The 10,983-nt window shown below is 39.9% G+C and overlaps 1 protein-coding gene across 2 annotated transcripts in view; it reads left to right on the forward strand.

Moving 5' to 3' along the window:
* Adamts6 (ADAM metallopeptidase with thrombospondin type 1 motif 6) overlaps positions 1 to 10,622 on the forward strand; it is a 219,101-nt gene extending 208,479 nt beyond the window's left edge. For both annotated transcript variants that reach the window (XM_029544066.1, XM_029544065.1), the window contains one exon: positions 7,517 to 10,622. In XM_029544066.1, the coding sequence (XP_029399926.1) occupies positions 7,517 to 7,626 (110 nt within the window). In that variant the 3' untranslated portion in view covers positions 7,627 to 10,622. The remainder of the gene's footprint in view (positions 1 to 7,516) is intronic.
* Positions 10,623 to 10,983: the final 361 nt, after the last annotated feature.

Here is a 10,983-nt window from a genome sequence, read left to right on the forward strand (position 1 = left end):
GCACTCAGAGCTATGAATTTTCCTCTTAGGAATGCTTTCATCGTGTCCCATGGGTATGTTGTGGCTTCATTTTCATTAAACTCTAAAAAGTCTATAATTTCTTTCTCTATTTATTCCTTGACCAAGGTATCATTGAGTAGAGTGTTGTTCAGTTTCCACATGAATGTTGACTTTCTATTATTTCTGCTGTTATTGAAGATCGGCCTTAGTCCATAGTGATCTGATAGGATGCATGGGATAATTTCAATATTTTTGTATCTGTGGAGGCCTGCTTTGTTACTGATTATACAGTCAATTTTGGAGGAGGTACCATGAGGTGCTGAGAAGGTATATCCTTTTGTTTTAGGATAATATGTTCTGTAGATATCTGTTAAATCCATTTCTTTCATAACTTCTTTTAGTGTCCATGTCTCTCTGTTTAGTTTCTGTTTCCCGGATCTGTCCTTTGGTAAGAGTGGGGTGTTAAAGTCTCCCACTCTTATTGTGTGAGGTGCAATGTGTTCTTTGAGCTTTACTGAAGTTTCTTTAATGAATGTAGCTGCCTAAAAGGGAGGGTTTTTACCCAAACATAATGACTTAGTTTTGGGAATCAAATTGAAGAAGTAAGATGGACTTCTTAGGAAAAATCTGGAGGACAATCACAAATATAATGACTTGGGTTTGGGGCTCAGATGGGAGAAATAAGATGGACTTCTTAGGAAAAATCTGAAGGTCCAGTTTCTAGTTAATAATGTGCAGTTGAAAGAACAAAGCTCTCAGGAGAGGCAGGTTCCCTTGCCTCCCGTGGAGAGGCTGATGGAAGGCAGTTTAGTTCTGCCACTACAGAGCAGGTTAGGTGAGCTCTCTCAGGATCTAAAAGGCAGCCCTGCCTTCAGAGTGCTGAGGATAAAATGGTCTGTAATTAAAACCTTGGCAATTGTTTTAACTACTGAGAGTTAGGTAATGGTCACTCACCTACTCAATATCTTATTATATAAAAATAATAAAGTTTAAAATACACAATAAAGTTGAAAGACTTCTTCAGTGAACACTGATCATCTATTGTATTAACAGTTTAGTAAACTTGCTTTATTTTAGATATAAAATCATCCTTCAAGGTGATTGGGATTGGGGGGGTTGTTTGCTTATTTTGTTTACAATTTTACATATATGCACCTTGTACACTGCCTTTTCTCATTTCCACCTCCCTACATCTCTGCTTGTTCCCTTCCCCCACAATTCTCTTTCACAATCTTGTCTATTTGTTTTGTTTTGTGGCCCACTGAGATTAATCAAGGCCATATGTGTAACCATGGGTTTGGAACTATCCACTGAAGCCTGGTGAGCTCAGCAGATGGTATATAACTATAGACAGTGTTTTTGAGAGAACATACTCCATTCATCCTGCCATTAATCCATTTATTTTGCCAGACACCAAGACTAGGGATACCACAAAGTTCTCTCCACAAAGGAAGCATAATTTAGTAGGGATGGTGATGTACCGGCTGCCATGGTGAGCAGTATTTCAGTAGAGACATAAAGAAGCATTTCAAGTACCTAGGGAGTGTAATGAATGAACAGAGCATTCACTGCACAGTGAACAGGGTCTGGGTACTGGTTTGCCAACAGTTTACCAAGAAGATGCTGGGGTGTGGGGTCTGCCTGGCTCAGGCAAGTATGTACAGCCATAATTGAATTGAAATAAGATAAAAATAAACACACAGAAATTTTACAAATGGAGGGAAGTTTAAGCCAGTCAGAGACAATAAGAGAAAAGCCAGAAGCAGAGCATCAAGACATTAAAATGGCGAAAAGATACAGGAGACGGGAAAGGCCAGTGCAGTTTTGCTGTGTCCAACATCTGCTTTTGTTCTTTCCTTTCTGAAAGCCTTCAGTGAAAGGTTAAAACTTCATAGGCCCTGACAGGCCTGACAGGCTGCCACTGTGAGTGTAACACCACATCACTGCCAAGAGTGAATTATATACAGACTGGGTACCACTGCATTTAAAATACACGTTTTTCAAGTGCATGTGACAGTTGGGTCTCGCCCATTCAAGCTCACCTGAAACTCTATCTCCAAATGCCATTTTATTCGTTGTCCATGCAGTTTCACATTTCCTCAAGTTTATATGGGGAATCTTTTTGGCTTCTCAGTAGCACAAGGCACTCTGTCATCTTGTATTTGTTTCTGGCAGATAGTGATTCATGGTGTGCCATGAGCTAGTAATTAAGCCAGAAAGCTGTGGGTAGTAAACATTGGTCTACCAGCTTGAGATGTCACATGGTGGCTTTGCTGGGTCTCAGTTTCCCTCAGACACACTTCTCTGAGAAAGTCTAACCAGCTCCACAAATCTCCTAACAAATTTATGAAACACATAGTTACAGAATTTAGTCCCTAATATGGAATCTGATATATGAAAATCAGTAAGAAGAACAAGAAAAGTAGTTTGAAGACTTCGATTTAAAGGAGATAAGAAAGACCAGGATTTCTGTTTTCCTTTATCACTTCAAGGAACTCCTAATCCACTTGGCATTCCATGCATAGTCCTGTCATTTGAGTTGGGATTACACCATCTTGAATGTGGGTGGCATCCAGGGGATAAGACTGAGGGGGAGAGAAAAGAAGAAGGGAAGCAAACCGACAGCAGTCGTCTACATTAACCTGAAACCCGAGTGGTGGCTGATATCACCTTGCTTCAGGGCTTGTTAATTCATCACTTACTGCCCAAATGCATCAAGTATCAAGCGCTCTGGTATGGTTTTAGGTGGAAAGTACCCAGACATCACCTCCTGAACTGCATGCCTATGCATCTTTTAGCTTTCTCATTTCTTGGTGGCTCTCCATTGCCAAGGACAAGTTATCAAAAGCTGATCATGGTTTTTAATCCAAAAGATAAACCTTAGATGCTCAACTTATAGCTCCATTTACTGTACTCTTGTGACTCTTACAAGGAACTTACAGGTGGACCAAATCAAGCTTTAATGTTGTAATGACTCTGAATCCAAGTACATCCTAAATCCATAGCCTCTGTTTAATTTTGAAAGCATATCTTCTAGGTCAAAGTTTTGAAAGATTAATGTAAAACACCTGAGAGAAGCTCATTAGCACATCAACGAAAAGAATGTTTATGTATTTCTTATGAATTAGCTTATCTAATTTTGTTACTTATAGCTACCAAAGTCCAGAGTGTGTGGCAGGTTAGTTACAATTCTAATGTGTCTAGTTTGTATGAAAAGTGTTTGTGAGCACTGCCTGGGTTATTCTTCCTTTAATACTGTATGACAGTTTATCTTCAGGGGTAGAGTAGGTTATAAAAGAGGCGAGACAAAATGTTTCCTAATGTCTACATGGTGAGGACTCCAGAGTACAAAAACAATAGAATGTTTTCCTTCCAAGAGCACACTTAGCTAGGCCGTGATGATATAGAAGACATAATCAGATGCCCTCATCTTAAACTCTATGACCTTCATTACTAAAAGGCAACAGAAGAGTGGCCCAGTACTAGCACATCTACCTATAATGAAGAAAATATGATAGTAGAGACCAAATCTTTAAACAGACCAAATACAGAAAACACTATGCCCTCCACTAAACCTGAAGAATCTATTTTAATACTTTCACTAGAACATTGAAGATCATTCAGAAACTAAAACATATTTCTGTTGTGATTTTTTTTTTTACTTCAGTGGAAAAATGTGATTTTTCTTTCCACAAAAGTCTGCCTTTCTGTGATATAGTCAGGTCATATGGTAGATTTTTTTAAAGAGGAACCTCCAAACTCACTTCCATAATAGATGGATTAGTTTATATTTCCAGCTATGCCACTCCTGGGTATTTAACCAAAGGATTCATAGTCAACATATCACAGCAAGACTTGTACATCCATGTTTAATGCAGAAACCCACAATAGCTAAGTATGGACTCAACCTAGGTCTCCAACAGTAGAGGAATAGATAAAAAAAAATTTTTTTTTAAAATATAAAGAAGAACAAACTTATGTGCAGAAAATGGATGCAACCAAAAATAACCACAGTAAGTGAATTAAGCTAGATAGACTAATATCATGTTTTCTCTCACTTGTAGATTATACATTTTAAATAAATAAATAAATAAAATCATTATATTAAATGTCATGAACATAGATGCAAAACTTTCTAGGAAAGTAAAGGGGACTAACAGAAGAAGCTAGTATAATAGGGGAGAGAACAGGGTATGTGTTAAAAGCACAGGGCATTGCTCCATGAAGATGATCTTGTGTAGCACAATCTGTACAGAGAATACACAGTGAAAACTGTTTTAAACTACAAGTTAGCTGTATGATATATTAGATCAAGATTAGAAGACAAACTATTTCATAATTTTAACATATTTTGAGAATGAGGCAGACTAGTAAGGAGCTAAGTTTTATAATTAAGACCTCTCAAATATGTCAGCAGTGTGTCCGGACAGGCAGCACTCGCTTACTAAATTAGAATGTCAGTGCTGAGGTAGAAAATCACCAGTATCTTTAATCCTGGTTTAGATATTTTGAAGATTCTATTCAGCTTTCTATAATAATGGGGCTTTAAAACTTTTTATATCAATCATCAAATGCTTACTAATATAACTACAATGAGAAAAAGTTAGGAGGAATAATTCAGTCTACTCTGAATGCCTGGGACCTAGAAACATCTTTCTTTTCTCCCAAATATCTCTTCCCTTCTCTAAGAAGGTAGCTCAAACTCTCAAAAGTTATAAGACCTGGCTATGATACCCCACAGCCTGGCTTACCACCATGTCAGCTCGAATAGAGACCTACATTTTCATTTCAGTGCCAAGAATGCTGCCAAAACAAGAGTGCCTTTGCAGTCAGACAAACCTGAGGTCTGACCTCAGTCTTTATAGTGACTAGCTCTATGACCCAGCATGGGTTCCAAAACCTTCCTAAGCTTAAGCTTTGCTGTCTATGGAAAGCTGACATTCCACATACTTAAAAGGATTGAATATAAAAGTATAAAACTGCCTAAGGTTATGCCTGACATAAAGGAAGTGCTTGATAAATTACACTGCTTAATGCTGTTACTAAATTAAGCTCTTGTGGAGTTAAAAGACTGAGCAAATAAAAGACTAGTTGTGGCTGAGCTTGGGTGAATATGCTTTCATCAATCCAAATGTGTAATAAACTGATTTTTCTAGTCACAACAGTTCCTAGAAGGCAAAAACAAAGAGTAGGAACTGGATCTTGCACAGGGCCCTGTGTAGGAGCTCCACACTGAAGCAATGTTCTGTATAACCCCGGTATCTCATCAAAGTCTGCTATCTGAGTCTCAGCCGTCTTTGGAGCTTGCCCAGGTCTTTCCTAGCTGCTGGCTGCTGGCCCAATGGTCTGCCTACACTGTTTAATAGCTTTTTGTTAATTCTCTGTCTGCATAAATGTGTAGACCTTCCTGGCAGCCTCATCTGACAGATCTCAGAGTAATGATGTATGACGGGCGCTGTCAGAGGCAGGGGGAGCTACCCAGCTGTGACTTACTGAGCTGGATGCCTTGGCCTGTGCTTCCCATTGTACGCATCTCCTCATGTACAGTTTGCCAACTAAGCAGGGTTTCTTCTGGTCTTCCTTTGTGAGCTTTAGAGTTGTGAACGTTAGAAGAGACTAAGCCAGAGTTCACTGCAGCCTCACTGGTTTCACACCTTCCTGCCCTTGTGTGCTCTCACTAGCAATCAGCTCACACCTCTAAGCTTGATCCTGCTTCTAGGACCTGATGATTTTCTGCTTCCAAGTAAGTTAATTGAGAACTAACTTAGCAATGGTATTAAGAAGTTTGGGGAAGAACACCTGCATCCCACCCTTGTGGACTAGATATAGTTTATGACCTCCACTTGCAGTCTAGATTCCCGCACCTATCCATGGAAAAATCCTCCACTATTTATATTTGGCTGGGTAGAAAAAGAAGAATTTATAAATATTCCATTTTATTCATTATACATTTTTAAAATCTGTTCACAAAGTCAAAATCCAGGGGTTAAAATGTCTGTATTTACTCACATTTTGCTCAACTCAGTTTTCCAGATCTAATATATCTTCCAAAAATGGAGTCATGATTCTTCCAGTAAAGTTGTAACCCAAAGAATATTTCTCTCTCTTTGGTCTCCAAGCTGATTTGTGTCTCTGGGGGCAATATTTTCTCAGCAGTAATTGAAATACTGTATCTTCATTGAGAAGGTTACCATGCATCCTCTTGCTTCCTTCCTAAACTCAGGCAAGAAGAACACTAATCCCTAATTACCAGTGACAGCAACAGCACATCTGTCTCCTCCACTTACCATTCTCCACTTTGCAGAAGAGGGTGCACAGAAGGCTCTGTTGTCTGATTTCCTTTCTCAGTGCAAGTTTAAATGTGATGTCTTCATGCCCCTCCTTACATCTTTCAACCTTTGCACTGTTTAAAATGCAGGAGTCTGAATTGCCTTAAGTAGTTTCTCAGGATACTTCAGTATAATCAGGTGGAGGAATGTGGAAATTTAATTACTGTGTTCCTAAATAATTTTAAACCCCCAAATAAAATAACCATAATACTAGAGAGGGGTCCCTTTGCAGTAATGGGTTGTACTGATGGAAGAGGAAGGTGTGGCTCCTGTCAATCAAAGTGCTCAGTCCCTGTGGGAGGTGAGGGAAAGACTCCTTGCAAGAGCTGCACACTGCAGCTGTGGCCGCTCTAACACTGATGAGAAAATACATACAGGAGCAAAGAAGGCCATAGCTCACTTCCAAAATTAAAAAAAAAAAAAAAAAAAAAAAAAAAAAAAAAAAAAAAANAATCAAAGTGCTCAGTCCCTGTGGGAGGTGAGGGAAAGACTCCTTGCAAGAGCTGCACACTGCAGCTGTGGCCGCTCTAACACTGATGAGAAAATGAGTAGCCATTCTTATATTGAATAAACTCGAATTCCAAAAAAAAAAAAAAAAAAAAAAAAAAAAAAAAAAAAAAAAAAAAAAAGGCATTTCTATATTTCCAAATCCCACAGTGCTGTCCTTGGAGGCCAGCCCCTCACAGCTTTCCTTCTGGTAGTGGAGTTGCTGCATCCAGACCACTGTCTGCAGTCCTTTGCATGCAGTATTACTGAAAGACATGTGGACTTTGGTATCAAACAATGTAACTCATGTTTGATTCTGGATGACCTTACACGTTGGATAAAATAACCCTTGAGAAAGAAGCAATAAAAGCACTGTAAGAAAAATGACTCATGTGTCCAAGATGTCTAAAGTGATCACTCATCCCAACAAATGGTAATTCTTTCAAGACACAGTGGGCATGCACCACACTTATAAAAGTCTGGAAGAAAAGCCTTGCATTTTTTTTTAAATTGTGTTAAAATATACCAAAAGAATGTTTCTGGTAGGCCATTCCAGACAGTGTGCTTAAAAACAAAAACAAAATCTTTTTTAAAAAGTCACAGGGACATACAAGTGAAGGTGGATCCCTGTTAGCTGGGCAGGCTTATCCGATTGTTTATGTGACTCTAATTGTTTCCCACTTTCTGCCTCCATTTGTTAGAATGCAAAGATGTGAACAAAGTGGCTTATTGCCCACTGGTGCTGAAGTTCAAGTTCTGCAGTCGAGCATACTTCAGACAGATGTGTTGTAAGACCTGCCAAGGACACTGACCCGCAGAAAGCCAGAGAGTCCTGTCATTTCATCGTGGAAATGAGTCCATCAGAGAGAGCCACCCAGAGGAAGTGGACGCATGTCCTTACAAAAGCATTACCCTGTGGAGAACGTAACCACTGGTCAGCCCCAGCTGACAGGATTTCAATATTATTTTAACTTCTGTGAAGTGGGATTTATTGATCCAAAGTGCTGGACACGGTATCAGGAGGGAATGCCAGATCTGAGAGATCCAAACAACACGGGGAACTCGCTTACTGTGGAACGTTTGTGTTCTTTCGAGTAAATCTAATAGCCTGTTTACCTCCTTGGACCATTAAGATAATTTTTATTATGGACTTAGCAATGACACTGAATCCATTTGTATTTAAGACTGTTTAAAATGTAGTTATTATAACTTGGTTAACTATGAAAGTAGAAGAGATTCAGAATTCTTAAGTCATAGCTTAAAAATATTTACTACTCTTTATCACACCACAATAGCACCACAATTTAAATTATAAAATGGGCTTTAAACTGTAATTTAAGAAACAATTATAAATCAAAAGTAATGAAAGTGTGTATTATTTTTCTTTATCCCACTCAGTTTCCTTAAGAATAACCCCTGTTCTGAGCACTGCTGTGAGCCATGTATAAACTCTATTAAACAGTGAGGGACTTGGTTTGAAGCTGCACAGCGATTGCTGCAGCTGTGCAAGTCTATAAACTCAGTGCTAAGAGTCTGTGGCCAACTTGCCATTGTGCAAGGGAGGCTGAGATTTCCATTAAAACTTTAAGAGAAAAACATTTCAATTTCATGCAGAAGCCAGACCTAAGGTATGGCAGAGACTGAAGCACCAGGCCCTTTGCAGCCATCAGTGGGGTGCCTTATTTGAGTCACCCAGACTCCTTAGTGTTTACATCCCCACCAGCCACAGATCAGCTTCTGCCCTGCTGGGCTGTTGCATGCATGGTGAGCTTATGGAGATGATGCCATACGAAAGATAAGCTGGCTTAGTAACAGCCAGGCAGGCCCTTTTTCCATTTGCTGACAGTACGATGGGTTCCAGATGTCCCTTCTTTGATATGGTAGAAGGGCATTTATTTATATGAGAGCAAGTGTATGTGTGTGTGTGTGTGTGTGTGTGTGTGTGTGTGTGTGTGTATGTGCGCAGACACTCCTGAGTGAGGGAACAGGTGAGTTTGCTTGCATATAAATGTGCTGTTTCTGTGAGTTTTAAAGTAGGGAAGGATGACAGCCAAAGAAGAAAAGCTCCATGAAGAGAGATCACAAACTATAAGTTTAGAAGTCACTTGACCACATAAGTTTTATAGATATTCTAAATGGCAGTTAAATGTAAAACCCGGTTTCCTAGGCAAGTCAGGTTCTGAAAAACATACCTTACTGAACTAAAATGACTAGCTTAGGCCTTCCCACCTTCAAGCTTCACAAGTTGCCATCAAAAGATTTAACAACTAGATTTTTTTTAAGGGTACTTGTTTATGTTAATACTTCGTACTTGAACACTTATAGCTTGTAGTAGGTTGTTGGTGAATGTGCTTTGTGTCAAGCACATCTCCTTAGTCCTTCACGTATGTGCCTCATACCCACAGCATCATCTAAAACACAAACTAAATGGCTACTTGGTAACAAAGAGAATATTTTCATTTAAGAGCATGTCTCACTTATCTACCACTGTGCTCTGAAGATAGATTTTGGTGTGTCACCTATGTGGTGACCTTAGAAAGGCTGTCACCAAAGGCCTCCTCAGCTTCTGCTTGCTATGTACAGGTGGCCTGGATGTTAGCCCACACTCCAGTGTGACCAGCCATATCTCATTCCCTGCTTCTTTCTCAGTTATCATCCCCAAGTTCTCCAGAGGAGGCAATCAGTGATACAAAGCATATGGCCAAGCCCTCCATCTAACTGCCCTGAGAAGACCAGCCCAAGTGCCATCCCAGCCATTCCACTAAAGGAAGGTGACACATGGGACCCTGGCCCAGACTTGAATTCCCTTGGTCCTTTTCAAAGGACAGTTAACTTGGTGCTAATGTGCCCTGGTAAAGTATAGGAAGACTGGGTGATCGCTGGGGCAGTTTACACATAGGCTTGCTAACCAGATCTGATTTTTTTGTACTAACATTAATATTAAATCATGCTTATATTCCAAGAAGATGCCCTACAGTACTTGTAAAAAGCTGTATTTACCTCACTTGGAAGCTAACATCGCAAGGGCTGACCCCCCAGGTACTGTGCAGTGCCTGCCTCTGCTACTGCTAGGGTAAGAGAGCAGCCTATGCTCTCTCCAGGACGTGCACTGGCTCTGCGGACAGGCTTTGGCAGAGGGAAGCGCGGCCTTACATGGGGAAACAAAGCATGGTTTAACAGGATTCAACATTCTCAGAGTAGACCCTGAATTTAAACCTGAGCAGGTTACACAGAACGAAGAGCATCTTCCATAACACGTTACGACATCATTGCTACTGCGGCCATCTCTGTCCTCCATGGTAACACAGGGGTCAGCAGCAGAGGCTGGGCTGCCCTGGCAGGCACTCCGAATGTTGTGAGCTCTATTGACTACTTAGGGTCCCAGGGTACCCATGGCTAGGAGCAGTGTCTGCCACTGGTATAAAGGCCTACCAAAATAGGAATGTCAAATATACCCAAATGACTGAACCCCTAAAGGCAGGTATGATTCCCCAATAGTCCATTTCATTAGGAATTTATGTATTTGAGTGAATGTCTTATAGGTATCGTTAATAATACAGAACAAAGTTACTTTGTATTATTGTGATTAGTTGTTGCTTATTATTTTATACTCAGTATTAATGTGGTACACTGTTACTATTTTTGCTTTTGTAAATTATATTCTAATTTATTGCCATGTTTCCTAACACCTGTCCTTTATTCATTCTCCTGCTCGTAATGAAAATGAAAGTCATTGTAACACTTGATGGAGTGAAATTTCATACCAGGCACAGATTTTTTTTTAACATAGATAATTTCAGTAAATAATAAAAACTTCAGCTTGTAAAAATAATGCAGATGAAATGGTCTGTTTCCTGAAATGCTTGCCTTGATCGTGTAGCAGCAAGTGCCTGTGCCTGAGGGCACCATCCATACTTTACTCAGACACTGCCTAATGGAGGTGTTTACTGTAATCTTATCATGTCCTCGGGGATTGCATCTATCTGACTGTCATAACTCTAATAAATGCAAGGGCTTCAGGTTTTCTACTGGGCTCCCCCTGCAGAATAGCTAGCCACCCACCAGTACACTAGTCAAAAAAGCTGGAAAGGAATCCGTGGCCACTGCCACACACCTTCGTTCAACTGTGGATATTTCCATCCTCCATTTGTTTCCTCCCCTATAAATT

Source organism: Mus pahari, chromosome 11 (assembly GCF_900095145.1).
Source record: "Mus pahari chromosome 11, PAHARI_EIJ_v1.1, whole genome shotgun sequence".
Classification (NCBI taxonomy): Eukaryota; Metazoa; Chordata; class Mammalia; order Rodentia; family Muridae; genus Mus; species Mus pahari.